The sequence below is a fragment of the Rhinolophus sinicus genome, linkage group LG02 (assembly GCF_036562045.2).
Source record: "Rhinolophus sinicus isolate RSC01 linkage group LG02, ASM3656204v1, whole genome shotgun sequence".
NCBI lineage: Eukaryota > Metazoa > Chordata > Mammalia > Chiroptera > Rhinolophidae > Rhinolophus > Rhinolophus sinicus.
In genome coordinates, this window is record NC_133752.1 from 87840548 (window position 1) to 87858270 (window position 17723).

Below are 17723 nucleotides of genomic sequence, written 5' to 3' on the forward strand. Positions count from 1 at the left end.
GGGAAGCAGGTAGGGGATCCTAGAAGGAAGGGGGCCATAGAGGTGGTGAACCCCCAAATCTGCATATAAACCCTGCTCAAATTCTGTTCTGACCACTGAAATATGCATTAGTTGGGGAGACTACAATGTGCCCAGTGGAAAAGTGGCAACTATAAACTGGAAGAATTGTGCTGAGGTTTTAGCTATAGTCCGTGGAGAGAGCAGCAGCAGGTGGAGATGGGACAAATACGAAAGATCTATAGGTGTCATTATTTCAACACAACCCCTTTACTTTATATCCTCAAATATGTAGCCCCAGTTAACCTGCCTGTTTAATCATTTTCCTGTACACAGTATATAAAAAGGAATTTTCTTGCACAAATCCATGTGGATTATTGTAAAATAATATTTGTTTTACTGCTGCTTAAAAAGCAATTCCTCCTCAACAAAATATTAGCAAATCAAATCCAACAATGTATTAAAAAATTATACAGCACAACCAAATAAGGTTTATTGCAGTTATGCAAGGCTGGTTCAACATGTGAAATCAATTAATGTAATCCATCACATCAGTAGGCTGAAGTAGAAAAGTCACATCCTATCAATAGATGCAGAAAAATATTTTGACAAATCCAACACTCATTTATGATAAAAACCCTCAACAAAGTAGAAATGGGGGGAAACTTCCTCAACTTGATAGAGAATACAGTAGTCCCCTGCTAGGTGCAGTTTCTCTTTCCACAGTTTCACTTTCCTTGGTTTCAGTTACCTGCGCTCAACCACGGTATGAAGATATTAAATGGAAAATTCCAGAAATAAACAATTTATAAGTTTTAAATTGGGTGCTGTTCTGAGTGTATGATGAAATCTTAGGCCGTCCTGTTCCATCTTACCCAGGACATGAGTTATCCCTTTGTCCAGCGTATCCAGGTATACACTACCGGCCTGTTAGTCACGTAGATTGACTATTGTGGTATTGCAGTGCTTGTGTTCAAGTAACTTTTATTTTACTTACTAATAGCCCCAAAGCCATTTACATAACTTTTATTACAGTATATGTTAACTAATAAAACTACTAATTGTTTTATTATTAGTTATTGTTGTTAATCTCTTACTGTGCCTAATTTGTAAATTAAACTTTATCATAGGTATGTGTGTATAGTAAAAAACAGTACATACATAGGGTTTGATACTATCTGTGGTTTCAGGCATCCACTCGGGGGTCTTAGAATGCATCCCCCATGGATGGGGGGAGGTTCCTGTATCTACAAAATATCTACAGCTAACATCATACTTAATGGTGAGAAACTAAATGCTTTCACACTTGACTGGGAACAAGGCAAGGATGTCCAGTCCACTCTCATCAGTCCTTTCCAACATCACCTGAAAGTCCTAGCTAATGCAATAAGATAAAAAAAAAAAAAAAGGGCAAAATAGGAATACAGGTTGGTAAGGAAGAAATAAAACTGCCTTTGTGTGAAGATGACATGATTGTTTATGTACAAAATCCCAAGGAATCAGCAACAACCATAAAAAACTCCTGGAACTAATACATAATTACAGCAAGGTTGCAGGATACAAGGTTAATATACAAAAATCAATTGCTTTCTTCTATAACAATAAACAAGTGAAATTTGAAATGAAAAACAATACCATTTACATTAACATCAAACGATGAAATACTTAGGTGTAAAGCTAAGAATATATATATATATGATCTATAAGAGGAAAACAACAAAACTCTGATGAAAGAGATCAGAAAAAGATCCAAATAAATGTAAGATATTCCATGCATATGGATAAACTCAATATTGTCAAGATGTCAGTTCTTCCCAATTTGATCTGAGTATAGGTTTGGAATAGAGAACCAAAAAATAGATCTGCTCAGATATAGTCAAGTGATCTTTGACAAATGAACAAAGGCAACTCAGTGGAGAAAGGGTATCTTTTTAACAAATGATGCTGGAACAATTGGACATCCACATGCAAAAAAATGAATCTACACAACTTTCACAAAAAGCAACTCAAAATGAATCATAGGCTTAATTTTACAAAATGACAAAACTCCTAGAAGACAAAATAGAAAATCGAAGTGGCTTTGGTTTTGGTGATGAGTTCTCAGATAAAACACAAAAAGCATGATCCATGAAAAAAAAAACTGATAAGGTGAACTTCATTAAAATTAAAAAAACAAAAAACAAAACTGTTCTGCAAAGGACACTTTTCAGAGAATGAAACAAGCCACAAATTGGGAGAAAATCTTTGCAAAACACATATTTATAAAGAACTTTTAAAATGCAACAATAAGGAAAAAAATTTTTTTTAAATGGGCAAAAGATCTGAACAGACACTTCACCAAAGAAGATATACAAATGACAAGTAATTATAAGAGAAGGTGTTCAACATCTTTTGTCATTAAGGAATTGCAAATTAAAACACGATACCACTACACGCCTATCAGAATGGCTAATGTCCCAAACCCTGACAACATCAAATGCTAGTGAGGATGTGGAGCAACAGGAACTCCTTCGTTGCTGGTGGAAATGCAAAAGAATACAGCCACTTTGGAAGATAGTTTGGCACTTTTTCTTTTTTACAAAACTAAACATACTCTTACGTTATGATCCAGCAGTCATGCTCCTTGGTATTTACCCAAATGAGTTGAAAATGTCCACCAAAACTTGCACACAACTTGGAAGCAACCAAAATGTCCTTCAGTAGGTGAATGGATAAACAGGCTGGAGTACAGTCATACAATGGAATATCGTTCAGCAATGAAAAGAAAGGAGCTATGAAGCCATGAAAGACATGGAGGAAGCTTCATTGCATATTGCTAAGTGAAAGAAGCCTATTCTAAAAAGCTATACAATTTCAACTACATGACATTCTAGAAAAGGCAAAACTATGGAGACAATAATAAGATCAGTGGTTTCCAGAGGTCGGGGGAAGGAGGGAGGGATGAAGAGGTGGAGCACAGAGGATTTTTAGGCAGTAAAACTACTCTGTATGATAATGTAATGGTGGATACCTGTCATTATACATTTGTCAAAACCCATAGAATGTACAACACAGAATGTGAACCTGCAGGTAAACTTTTGACTTTAGTTAATCATAACGTATCAATATAGGCTCATTGATTATAACAAATGTACCACACTAATGCAAGATGTTAATAATAGGGGATTCTCAGTGAAGGGAGTGAAGGGGTATGTGGGAACTCTGTACTTTCTGTTCATTTTTCTATAAATCTAAAACCGCTCTAAGAAATCTATTAATTTAAAAGATAAAGAAAAACATCAGGAGGAGAGGAAACGTGAAAAGTCAGTTTCATGAGGAAAGAGTTATAGTGATGGAAACGTCTATATCTTGACCAGGGTGGTAGTTACACATGTGTATATAGTAACGAAAACCCCTTTAATCGTACACTTAGCGTGGACTGTACCACACATAAGCATTTGATTAGACATACAAAGATATGTGTTTTGTCTTTGGTGGAGGATCTTTCTGGATGTCAGTCTCTGCCACCTACAGGTAGTGGGCACGTACATCAGCAGGCTGTCTTCAGAGTCTCTCATAGATTTTCTCAGTCTATGGCTGATAGAATAAGAACCCGGGTCCACGAGTTCCTGATGTACTGCTCACAATCAGACATCTAATGTGGGGATTCCTTCCAAATCTGACTGGTTACAAACCTGCCTGCTGCATGTGGGCTCAGCCTTCCCTACTGCTCCCGCCAAGGCCTGGTTTATACAGCCGGCTTCTGCCCTGGTTTCATGTTTGCACTCTAGCAGTGTGGTAGCTCTGGAACCATGCCACAAAACTAGACGTCTTCGGTGGGGCTTTGATCCCCTGCCTAGTTTTTGCTGACTTCTGTGCCTGAGGGTGCCTGATACTACTCACTTCACCCTAAGTCTAGTGCAACCTGGATAGACGTCTCTTGGACTCTGATTTCTGGTTCTGTTTGACTGTGTGCGTTACGACTACTCAGTGACCACTGAAATCCTGCCCTCACTGACCGCATGAGACTGCCTGAGTGGGTCCAGCTTCCAATGGCCCAACTTTTTCTTGATCCAGTGGACACTGTGGCATGTATCTTGGACCCAACATTTCCTGGGTTGGTGTATCCTAAATCTAGTCCCACTACTTCCAGTTTATTTCCTGGTTCCCGCTGCTTAGCCTTTCGGGGCCCAACACGCTTCACATTTTGGTCTGTAAGGGTTATGAGAGTAGTCAAATCATACTATGTAGAAGATAGGCAGATAAGGATATTGTAAATAAGAAAGTGACACGTTGAAAGTGCCATCGTAGGATGATTAATCTCCTAGTGTTGTGCAGGATAGAAGCAGGGGAGATCGGCCTGCATGTTGATCCATTAATTGACGTGTGTGGTGCTTAAGATGGCCTAGAGTGAATGTAAATAGTAATAAACCAAAAAAAAAAAAAAAAAAAGAAGTAATGAATCTAAAACACTTTATGCAAATAAAATGCTTTTGCATAAAGATGTTCATTGCAGAATAATTTATAATAGCAAAAACTTGCAATGACCTAAATATTCAACAGCAAGGGAATGATTTAAATAAATTTTGGTTACAGCCCACTTAATGAAATATTATGTTAACTAATTAAACTGTTATGAAGACTTAATCAAAATGAGAAAGTGCGTATATTAAGTTTAAAAAAGCAAGATACAAAATGATACGCATACAATTATTATAAAGTCTATAGATATGCACATAAAATATGTACATAAATTGTAGCATATGGTAAGGGCGAGTGTATGATACAGTTGTGATTATGTGTGATTTTATAATCTCTATTTTCCAAATTTCTATAATATGGTTACAAGTTCTGACAATTAAGTTTGCTAACTTATTGCAATGCTGTTGCTAACCTTTTTTGATATCTGAGGGATTACTCATTATGAATTTGTACCAAATGGTCAAACAGTTAACCAAGTTTACTATTTGGAAGTGCTGAAAAGGCTGTGTGAAAAAGTTAGATGACCTGAATATTTCGCCAAAAATTCATGGCTCTTCCATCACGACAATGTACCAGCTTACATGGCACCGTCTGTGAGGGAGTTTTTAGCCAGTAAACAACTAACTGTATTGGAACACCCACCCTACTCACTTGATCTGGCCCCCAATGACTTCTTTCTTTATGCAAAGATAAAGGAAATATTGAAAAAAACATTTTTTTTTCAATATTTAAAAAATGACATTCAGAACATCAAGGGTAATACGACAACAGCTCTGAAGGCCATTCTAGAAAAAGAGTTCCAAAATTGCATTGAACGGTAGGCTAGGCGCTGGTGTCAGTGCATAGCTTCCCAAAGGGAGTACTTTGAAGGTGACCATAGTGATATTCAGCAATGAGGTATGTAGCACTTTTTCTAGGATGAGTTCGCGAACCTAATTTTCAGACCTCGTATATTGGTTTTAAAGATTCTGTAATTCTAAATGCCTGCTTAGACTAATTCCATCTCTGATTTAAATGATTGTTTTGATAAATTAATTGGTATTCTGATGTCCCCTAGGTCCTGGAATGAGCCTTGAGTGAGTATAAATGTAGCCATTTTGAACAGGTCATCATTTAACCACCAATAGCAGGTTTGGTCCTGATTAAAAAATAATAACAAACAAGCAACAACAACAAAAAACATTTACTTCCAGGCACCTACTTAATGAAAATGTACACATTGGATTTAGTATATTGATTTCTAGCCTAGCTGGGCTTCAGTACCCTTCTAGACACACCAAGTGCCTGTACTTTGCAGTAGTCACCCTTACTTTCCTTTTGGCTATGATGGGAACTAATGTTGAAATCAACAAGCCCTAACCATTGGCCTTCAGCTGTGCTTTTTTGTCCCTTTATCTCTACCTATGAAAGTACTGTTCTTTATCTCTACCTTGACACAGTACTAACTTAACTGATAAGATCATGGACTTTGAAATAAGGCAGACCTGAGTTCAAATTCTGTGTTATTTGCCCATAGCTGTGTGACTGTGGGAAAGTTACTTAATCGTGCCATGTCTTTGTTTGCTCAGGGGGTGATGTTTACCTTATGGGATTGGTGGGTGGTTGTAAAAAGTCCAAGGAAGAACCATTGATAGATAAATTCAACCTCACCAATTTACTGCTGAGGGGGAAGGGTGCTGGCTCCTAAGTGGATCCTGTACCCCCCATTTGGGGGAGGTTAGGGCAGGTCTGTGCTCAAAGACCTTAAGTCTTGTGGCTCAATGGGCTATGAAATATTGTCTGCATTAATGACTCTCCTGAGACAGTTTGGAAGTCACCATCATCCAATGTCCAGATATTTTATGCAGCTACAGAATTTATTGAGGACAGCAATATTCAGAGGAGGCTGGGAAAGTGGCATTCTTTGTACACCTTAATGATAGCAAAGATGAACAGATAAGTGAGTAGTCCAGAAATAACCCCTGACTTTATGTATAATAGCTCTGTGAACTCATCTCCTCTGAATACTCCCTTTTGTGGTGTTTATCGCATTACCACCACCTCTTCCTGGTATCGTCCAGAACCTCTATGAACCCAGCTTCTGGTCAAATCTATGTAGGAGCTCAGGCTGCTCAGAAACACCTACAGGACTTCCTGTCACCACAAGGGACATTGCAACACAAGGCCATCATCATTAAGTACCAAATAGCAAAGGGAATGATTTGGATGGGAAATCTCCTGATTCTCCTCGTACCGCACTTCCCATCTGTCCTTGCCAGAGAGTCTAGGGCTCTTTGTAATTACAAAGTTCATAGCTCTGATTGCCTTCCATATGCAGTTAGTTCCCCCTGTACATACTGCTTCACCTCAAATTTCAGCACCTGTCCTCTATTACATCCTCTAAAGACTCACCCCAGCAATCTTATATGAAGTCCCAAGTAAATGATTAGTGAGATTGATGTAGCCACAGCCTCCAACATTAGTTGCAGCTCTGGTCCAGTGGTAGTGGCACAGATGGAAGGATGCTCAAAGGATATGCATACCCACCCCAGGGAGCACTCCACTATCCATCAAGAAAACCTAGATGGGCAACTTCACCTATCCTGCATGATACGAGGGACCTATTGGAGGAGATTGACCTGATCCAGTGCCCTGAGACTGCCAGCTCCGCCAGCACCTGAGTCCAGTGCTCAATGTAAAATGCATGGCTGCTCTGACAGTGTGCACAGCCTGGAATGCCAAATGTTTGTTTCATGACTGCACTCTGCTGCATGAAAACATTTCTGATCCCTTTGACTCCCAATCCCCTGCCCCACCTCCCATTTATGGCCATATACTGATCCCTCTGATTTCATGTTTGATGCTGTCCTTTGGGTATAGACTTCTGATTTTTTCCTCATGACAACAGCTTGCATTTGCTCCTATCATTACCTCTGCTTCCACCTCTCTGAGTCGACACTTCTGCCTGGTCCATCCCAGACCCCACAACACTTGACATTACCTCCTCATGGCAGCTACTTTCACCCTAGCCCTGTTAATAGGAGCCACATATAAGGAACTAACATCAGTCCACCATCTACGGTAAGGACTATAGCTTCACCATAATTTTCACCTCTTTTACTCCACAAAGTCCCAATCCAGTAACACTCAGGAGAAAGGTCTATAGAGAGCAGAGTCAAAGCATTTACATATGAACACTTTAAGGCTGACAGGGCACAGCAAAAGAGTTGTAGGGTGCCATTACAACTAGGAAGCTGTAAATACATTCATCTAACTGTCTTGCTCATGGACTCTGATCTCTGCACTTTGTTATCTATGTTTCCTCTCTATCTGCCTGTCTCCTCTTTGCTGGATTCTTGAACTTGCTGGCTATCTTCTTGGCTTACCTCTCTCATTTGGCATTTGACAACAGTCAATATCTATCTCCCCACCTGTCCCCCACCCTGCCTATCCAGTATGGCATGATCAGGTCCTCCTCCCCCAACAGCCACCCTTTCCTCTGTTCTAAGGTCTAGTTCAAGGAGCTTGAACAGAAACAATGCTCCTGAGCACCCCAGTTCCCTCCCATGGACAACTGGTACCTTTGAATATAGCTAATACTCCCCTGCGGGGAATTTAGAAGAAAGATAGTTAAGTGATAAGGGGATGGAATGAGGCAAAGAGATAGTAAGAAATGGAAAAGGTGAAAATGTCAGGGAAGAACTATAGAGGGAGAGGAAGAATTGTAAAGCTGTTCAGGTAATATTTGGGGGCATAAACACTTGAAATAAGGAGGATAGATGGCAAATGGAATTCTATAAGAACAAAAATAAAGTGTGTGGATGTGAGAGTTGAAAATAGGAAAAGAAAATAGTTGCAATAGTCAGAAGGGAGGTGCATGGCAGAATTGAAGGCCAGGAAGATGGGATAAAGTGCCATTCAAAGGTGCAATTATAAGGTGTGTTACTAAAACAGTTAGCAAAGGACTGACATGAAAAGGTGCTGTCATAGTTCTTGCCTTTAAAAAAGAAAAGAAAGCAAAGAAAGGTATATTCTGAAAGATGGCTAAAATAAATACAAAAATAACTATACAATAAGGCAGACTATTGACCACAACAAGAAAAGTACAAATAAAGGGTGATGGGGACACACACACAAAAAAAGATACCATGACAGTCAACATTTAGTGCCTTGTACGAGTATGGAGTATGCGTGTGTTCGACAAAACCATTTCAGGAGAGGCTGATATTTGTGTGATTTTCACATTGAGTAGCTGATGTTTAATTCTCTATTAGTGATTCTCAATATTGGATGGACATTATAATCACCTGGGAAGCTTTTATAATCACTGGTGTTTGGACTCCACATTCAGAGATTCTGATGTAATTGGTCTGGAATAGGGCCTGGCATTCGTATTTTCCAAAAGCTCCCAGATGATTCTAGTGAGCAGCCATGTTTGAGAAACCTCTGGTCTATATATAGGTTTTCCCTTTTGAAAGGTTACAGGGTTTAGAATTCAAGGGTAGAAATGCAAATTTGGGAAGTAGGAGATACAGATTCTAGATCTAACACTAGTGCCCACTAATAAATCTTGGATACTTTCCTCTCAATACAATAAAATGTAGTATATAAACTCAGAATAAAATATTATTTCTGTCCTGTATCTCTCTTAGGAATTCTGAGACTTAAATTTGAGGATTCTAAAACAAACAAACAAACAAACAAAAACATTGAGTATTCTTTTGTAAGAAGTTATTGTGTAAATATATTTAGTTACTAAAAATCTTCAACAATCAAAAGAAAATCATGTTATTTTTTTAAATGTGAATTTTTAAAAATTGAGGTACAATCGACATATAACATATTAGGTTCAGGTGTACCATATTATTTTTGATAACAAAAACCTATTATGATTTAAAGTCTACTTGTAAAATAAATTTATGCATTTTGACTTACATAAACTCATTTGTTTTTCTCAAAAAATCTCTGCCAGTTAAATCAAGTATTATCTTTATTTTGCAAATGACTCCCCTACAGTCACACCTACTTAAGTGACAAAGCCACTTTCTACTTCTCTTTTTTCAGTCCTGTGTGTTTTTCTAGATCCTTGTTGGCATGCTAACATCTGGTATATTCTATGATGAATCAAAATTATTGGTTTTAATGTAAAGAGTAAAAATTCTGGCACTATTTTCACTAACTGCTTAACTGACAGGGTGATGGGATAGAAATAAAATATATTGAGGAGCGTAAGTAAGAATTACAAAGAATTGGCATTTCCCACTGGTTATTTCTAAACAGATTAAAGAGACACAAAAAACAATAACAAAATATAATAAACTATTCAGCTCATATAATCATAACTGCTAAATAAATGTTTTTTGAAAGAAAGAATGAATGGATGAATTTTAAAATATTTATGGAAATGACTATAATGGTACGTAAAATTATTGAATACTGACCATATGCCAGGCACTATTTTTAGCCCTTTACATGTTTTTTTTTTTTTTTTTTTTAAATCAACACATGAATTCTGTTAGGTATTTTGAAAGGTTACAGGGTTTAGTATTATTATACCCCACTATCCCTTCATTCAGATGAAGAACTGAAATCCAGAAGGACTAAGTAATTGCTGAGGCCCTGCCCTGCAGTCCATCATACTCGTCCTTGAGCAAGTGAAGCCCAAGCTCATCCATTTGTCTTCTCTGTTTATGGTGCCATCTGCTGGAAATGGAACCTGCTCTTGTTACCTTTCCCTACCACTCTCTTTTCCAGCAGTTTCTAGGACTTATTCCAAAGTCTGTTGGCACCACTTGCCAGGGTACCTCCTCAGCCTTAACTAGGGACAGGAATAGGTGGAGACAAAGCTGTTAATTTAAAGTGTAACATGGAGACTCTGGCCCATGTCATGGCTGCCAGTCCTCTGGATTCTGCCTTGGCAGTCTTCTCTGCTCTCTTACCCTTATAAGCCACAGCAAAATCCTGTGCCTCCTGTGTCTAGTCACTCTGCGGTTTATTGACTCTGTGGAAATTCAGAGTCAGAATTCTGTCACCAATTCTAAGATGGCAGTGTTTAAAAAAGTTTACCTCTAAGAAAAATAAAACATACCCAATTATAATTGTATGATGCCATCAATGGAAAGATAGATCCCTGTTTCAGGGGAGTTAAAACGTGAAAAAAAGCGCGTCTTAAAATTGATAAAATATAGGGTATAACTGTGTTCTGATAGATTTTTCTTGCACGTGGGGCTGTTCGTAGCCAGCTTTTCTATTGCCAACTTGCAATGTCTTGTCCCTCCTTTTGGGTGCTATGAACTGTAGCAGCTGCTGTCACAAATAGTTTCCTCCACCAAAAATTGGTGAAGTGTGTATATTTTGGGTGTGATGGTTAGCACAGGAGAAGAGAGTGGTAGAGAGTGCTAAGGAATGGATGCAGTCAGAGGCGTGTGGAATATACCAGATGATAGAAAGTTTGGAGAGGGTCTGGAAGTGTCTTTTTACCACTCCCTGATATAGAAATATTTCCATCCCCTGAAAAAAGTTCCTTCCTGCCCATTTGTAGTCAATTGCCAGGTGAAGCCCCAGCTACTGGCAGTCACTAAACTGCTAAAACTGTAGTTTTAACTTTTGAACATAGACTCATGCAGTATGTGGTATTTTGTGTCTGGAATATTTCACTTACCATAACATTTTGAGACTTTTTCATGCTGTTGCATGTCTCAGCTGTTCATTCCTTTTCATTGCAGAATAGTTTTCCTCTGTATGAATTGTACCACAGTTTGTTTATCCATTCATTAGTTGACATACATCTGGGTTGTTTCCCTAACCCAGTGGGGAACCATTCAGGCTTTCACTACTAAATGTGATTCTAGCTGTAGGTCTTTTGGTAAATGTTCTTTCCTAGTTTGCTGTCTTTTGCTGTAGTGTTGGATTTCTTTTTTTTTTTAAGTAGATGGCAGATTCTTTTTTTTTAAAGATTTTTTTTTTTTTTTTTAATTGGGAAAGGGATACAGGACTTTATTGGGGGAACAGTGTGTACTTCCAGGACTTTTTTCCAAGTCAAGTTGTTGTCCTTTCAATCTTAGTTGTGGAGGGTGCCGTTCAGCTTCCAGTTGTCCTTTCAGTCTTAGTTGTGGAGGGCGCAGCTCAGCTCCAGGTCCAGTTGCCGTTTTCTAGTTGCAGGGGGCACAGCCCACCATCCCTTGTGGGAGTTGAGGAATCGAACTGGCAACCTTGTGGTTGAGAGCACACGCTCCAACCAACTGAGCCATCCGGGAGCGCAGTGGCAGCTCAGCTCAAGGTGCCGTGTTCAATCTTAGTTGCAGGGGGCGCTGCCCACCATCCCTTGCGGGACTCGAGGAATTGAACTGGCAACCTTGTGGTTGAGAGCCCACTGGCCTATGTGGGAATCGAACTGGCAGCCTTCGGAGTTAGGAGCATGGAGATCTAACCGCCTGAGCCACCGCGCCAGCCCTGTAGTGTTGGATTTTGTCAAATGCTTTTTTTTCTCTGTCTATGAATATGGTCACACGATTTTTCTTCTTTAGACTATTTATATAGTGGATTATGTTGATTGATTTTGGCATGTTGACCAACAACCCTTGCATACCACTTTATTACGGTATATAATTCTTTTTATACATTGTTGGATTCAATTTGCTAACATTTTGTAAGGAAATTTGTGTCTAAGTTCACGAGAGACACTGTAGTTTTCTTTTTCTGTACTGTCTTTGTCTGGTTTTGGTACCAGGACAATGCTGGCATCATAAAATGAGTTGGGAAGTGCTCCTTCCTCTTCCATTTTCTGGAAGAAACTGTTCAGAATTTGTGTCACTGCTTCTTTTAATATTTGATAACTTTTTCAGTGACTCTATCAGGGCCTGGAGATTTCTGTTTCCATCCCACAGATTTTGATACCCTGTGTTTTCGTTTTCAGTCAGCTCAAAATACTTACAAATTTCCCTTGTGATTTCTTCTTTGACCCTATGGGTTATATATAATTGCATTGTTTAACTTCCAATTTTTGTGGATTTTTCTGTTATTGACTTCTACTTTAGTATATTTGTTATCACAAAACATTTATCGTATGGTTTTAATTCTTTTAAATTTATTGATACTTTTTAAATGTCCCCAAATATGATATGTCTTAGTATATGTTCCAAATGGACTTGAAAAGAGCATGTATGCATTCTGAAGTTTAGGGTGGACTGTTCTATAAATTTTAATTAGGTCATGTTGGTTAACAATGTTTAAGTCTACTATATCCTTACTGATTTTCTGTCTACTTATTCCAACAATTACTGACAGTGATGTGTGGAAATCTCTACCTATATTGTAGACGTGTTAACTTTTCCTTACAGTTGTAATAGTTTTTGCTTCATATACTTTGATGCTGTGTTATTAGGTGCATACACATTTAGTATTCTTATGTCCTCTTGATACACTGACGTCTTTATCATTATGAAATATCCCTCTTCCTCCCTAGTCATATTTATCTTTCTGAAGTTTACTTAGTCTGATATTAATACAGCTGCTCCCAATTTCTTTTTACTAATGGCTGCATGCATATATCCTTTCCTGTCCTTTTACCTATAACTTATTTGTGCTTTTATATTTAAAGTGGGATTCTTATAGATATCATATGGTTGGATCTTGTTTTTTTAAATCCAGTCTGATAATCTCTACCTTTCAATTGCACTGTTTAGGCAATTTACATTTAATGCAATTGTTGATTTAAATAGTCAATTACTTTTCTTTCTTCTTCTTTTTTTCAAGGAGGTTGCAGCTCACGGTGCTCCATGTGGGGATAGCACTGGGAATCTTGGTGTTAGTAGCACCACGCTCTAACCAACTGAATTAACCAGCCACTCCCTCAATTACCTTTCTTTTAAAGAGATTAAAAATTAGAAAAAAATCTTTTATATGTTATATACGTTTTTCATTTCTGCACTCTTTTCCTTTTGCATCATTTTTCTTCCATTTGAAGAAATTTCTTTAACATTTCTTATAGTGGAGGTTTGCTGATGAATCCTCTCAATGTTTATTTGGCTGAAAAAAATCTTTAGTTCATCTTATTTTTAATACATATTTTTTCTGAGTGTAGATGTCTAGATTGACAGTTTTTTCTTTCAGTACTTTAAAATTGTCACTCCTTTGTCTTCTGGATTGCATCAATCATATATTGATTTTTACTATTTCTTCTTTTAGAAAATGACTTGTCTTTAGTTTCTGTGAATACTTTATTAAGGCCTCATATATGCTCTTAAATCATATGTATCTTACCTAATTTACCTTCTCAGGATCTATTAATATTTCTTGATTCCCAAGTCAGCTGGTAATATCCTCAAGGGTTGGGCTAGAGTTTATATTTGGTTTAGGCCACAGAATCTAAGATAGTACAGAGCTCATAGAAGATACTCAAATATTGATTGAATCATTATGAAGATTTAAAAAATATTATTCTTTGCCTAATCCTTTGTTTTCTTTTACTGGCATTATTTAGAATTTGTCATACATAATTTCAAAAGTAGTTACCATGGAAAAATTTGTAAAGAATTTCAGTAATAAATGAATAAAACAAAATGACTGCTGTCTGGATATTTATTTTCCAAATTATGGAATTTATGCCAAATTATGTTTTAAAAAGAGAAGAATCATCAGTGGTACTATTGCCAGATAATCTGATATTTTGATTTTTTCCCAATCATTTTTCTAGGTTTTTATGCTTTTCTTACCAAATAGAGACTATCTGCCATATTTCTAGTTTCATTAATTCTATTTTTTACTAAATATTATATCATGAGCAATCCCATATTATTGAATATTTTTTTGAAACGTGGTTTTTAATGTTTCATATCATTCAGTTGTATGTATGAACTATAAACTATATAACCATTCTCCCATTTAGGACATTTGGGTTGTTTCCAAGACTTCACTTTTTAAGTTCTGTTGTGATGGAATGGAATGCCTTTCTTTCTTTCTTCCTTTCTCCCTCCCTCCCTCCCTTCCTTCCTTCCTTTCCTTCTTTCTTTATGGCAGATATGGTGTCTTTTTATTAACTCATATTTTGGTGGTAAAAATACACATAAAGTTTATCATCTTAACCATTGTTAAGTGTGCAGTTCAGTGGCAGGAATATATTTTAAAAATGAATACATTGTCCCTTAGAGTCAAGATTGATTGGTTCTCTTGAGTGTTTCTAAACTTTCCTGGTCATTTTTTTTCCCCTTCTATACTGAAAAGCTTACTCATCAGTTTGCTTGTTCAAGTACTCACCTCTCTCACTCTTCCATCTCAGGCCTTAATCAATATTTAATGCACATGTTTACATAAACATCAAAATCAATGAAAGTCTGAAATTTAATAGAAGGCTTGCTTATGGTAGCTAGTATCTTCTCTGGTTTACACTAATTTTCTCCCATCTGGCCAACTGTTTCTTTGTGTTTTCTGTAAACTTTCCTTACTGTTACTATCTTTTGTGTCATTCCTTTAGGTTTTTGTGTCATGATCTCTAATCCCTAAATCAGGAAAATCCTAATAAATTATAATTTGCTTATAAAATTGTAAGTGGCTCAGAAAACAGATATCCGGTATCCATGTAAGAATGTTACCATCTTTATTAGTTCAAGAACCTTTTCTTTGTAAAATATCTTAAGCTTTCAAAAGCCCTAAAAATTAGCAAAGCATCTTAGGTCAGAAAGTGAATTAACTTCCTATGTTGATTTATTTCTGGCAACAGTCAGATGTCTTTTAGATGCAACACACATGCACGTACAATAAAGACTTCTTAAATTGAAATCAACAATTCTTTATCATCTTTTATTTTGATAAAACATCTTACCCATTATCAATTGACTGAACTGAATGATACTTCTTTCCTTTTGTGTGGGAAAACTATTATGTCAAATATTGTTCATTCATGACTTAAATAGAATTTTAAAAAGCTTCAATGGCATCGAGCCAAAAATAAATGCATTGTAAACAATTTTTAGGGTCTTTCTAAAAATAAAATATCTGATATAATTTTTCCTCTAATTTAATTTTTCTTCTTGGGTTGGAATGAAAAAAAATAATTTCTGCTTACATCTCCAATCATGTCACTGAAAATCTTGATTGCTGAACACATGACCAACCAAAAAGGTAGGGGCAATTGTTCGATTATCACTAAGATATGTAAGCAATCTAGAACCGAGGAAGGAAAGACAAATTTACTTCTGAAAAAGACTAAAGTGGATGTAGTTGCTTAACTTTACAGGGAATTTAACAGACTAGCGATGAACTGCTACTCTATATTAATGAGCTAGTAGTATTATTCATGTTTTTCTCACTCTCTGGTACGTAAATTTTGGCAAGGTAACTTCAGAAACTCTGATGTGAACTTCTGGAATAATAAGTAAGGATCTGGCCTTACTTAACATAACTGAGGTGTTCTGCGAGGAGACTTTTGGACCTGAACTAGCAGGTACAAGCAGGTATACTAATATTAAAAACGAAGCTTTCCATATTTTAATGTCAGCCTCCGCAAGATTCAGAAGACTCACGTTTAGATCCACGTTCATTTGTATCTATTATTAGTGGTAACTACAGGCGCGCTGCCGGAGGTAGCCGCCAGGGGGCGCTACTCCACGACGGCTTCGTCGACAACAGGCGACCTGGGGCGCTCTCTTCCCTCCTCTCGCTCACCTCAGCTTCCGCCGGAAGCGGCCCCTGTCATTGTTGTCGTCCTGTATTTGGGCTGGCGATTTTGGTGGTTTCGCGGCGTCTGGCCGTGCGCGGCTTGGTCCGAGGAGCCGGAGAGGGAAACTCGAGCTTAAACCCGGGCAGCGAGATGGACATTCTGAAATCGGAGATCCTCCGGAAGCGGCAGCTGGTGGAGGACAGGAACCTGTTGGTGGTGAGGAGCCTGGGGGTCGTGGGGTGTTGGCGACCGAGGAGATGTGTAGGGGGACGGGGTGGGGGCGGGTAGACTGGGAGGGAGCGGACTGGCCCTGAGAGGATTCCGGGGGGGCCGGGGGCTCAGCGAGAGCCCTGCCGTTGCCCCGGAGCGGCCCCTCTGTATCCGTTGCTTGACACCTTACTCGGGAGCCTCAGGGAGGGAGTGGGGAATTGCAGGAAAACCCGAGGTTCGGGCAAATCTCCCTCCAGCCGACTCTTGTTCCCTCGCAGTTTCCCTAACGCCTCTTATACCCACTTCTCAGCTGTCGGTATTCTTCGGACTTCTGTCCTAATTCTTCTGGTCGTTCACGTCTGTGGTTTTACTAAGCGTCTGTGCCTGACTAAAACAGAAGAAGGGCAGGCTCAGAATTAGTCTTTAAAAGTCTTTGATTCCTTCCCACTAGTAAAACCTGCTTTTTTATTGCATTATCTCTCCCTTCCCTAAACACATAGAAAAGTCTGTTGGTCCGCGTGTCACTGATAGGAAGGAGAAAAGGGAGAAAAAAGATGAGTTACGTCTTAAGGAAAATTTAGGAATTTCCTTAAGTTGATCTCCAGTACTTGATTGCATAACAATTACTTTGATCACCGGGTCTCTTACAAATTATTGAGGATCCCAAAGGGCTTTTGTTTATGTTTCTTGATATTTACTTTCATATTAGAAGTTAAAGTTGAGAAATTTAAAAACTGTATGTTAATTCATTGACCATTTGGGAAGTATTGGTTCACCGAGTTGTGTAGATCTTACAAATGTTTACATGTTTGATTACACAATATTAAAAAATCACATTATTTAATATCTCCAGTGATGTCATGAGAAACATCTTTAAGTATTGGGAAACTGTCAAGCTCATGAGGGCAGATCTAGGTTCCCCACAATTTTAATTTTCACCTGAAAGCTGGAGTTTTATCATAGGCAACAAATACTATCATTGTTTCCCCAAGTAGCAGGGTCACTTTCACTTTTGGGAAGTTGTCTGCCAGATACCTAAGTCTGAATAACTATAGTATGTCTGTTGTGTATTCTTTTATGTAAAAATGGTGTTCCATGAGAAAAGCAGCTGGTTTAGTTTGTAATTTAATCACACAAGTGCTTTCCCTCCAGACAACCAATTCATACTTTGGTATAAATGAGAAGTACTTTATGTATACTTCCTGTTTCATCACAGGGTATGAAAAAGATGTCCAGTATCAAGATTCCATAAAATTAATCATTTTACTGTTCTGTCAAGGAGATTAAGTGAATCTGATGCCCCCAACTCCCTTCAAAGTCAGTGTTTAACATTGAAGAACGCAATGACTGCTGGTACACTCTTGTTCCACTGTTTTGATTCTTGCTGAGGCTTCAGGAGACTTACAGTTCTTCCCTGCCC

At 38.0% G+C, this 17723-nt stretch overlaps 1 protein-coding gene across 3 annotated transcripts in view; it reads left to right on the forward strand.

The window, feature by feature from the left end:
- Positions 1 to 16099: 16099 nt before the first annotated feature.
- Positions 16100 to 17723, forward strand: part of PRPF18 (pre-mRNA processing factor 18) — a 44430-nt gene continuing 42806 nt past the window's right edge. For 2 of the 3 annotated variants that reach the window (XM_019738311.2, XM_074324777.1), the window contains exon 1: positions 16115 to 16309. In XM_019738311.2, the coding sequence (XP_019593870.1) occupies positions 16244 to 16309 (66 nt within the window). In that variant the 5' untranslated portion in view covers positions 16115 to 16243. Of the gene's footprint in view, positions 16310 to 17723 lie in introns of all 3 variants that reach the window. The other variant, XM_019738310.2, reaches the window with a different exon arrangement.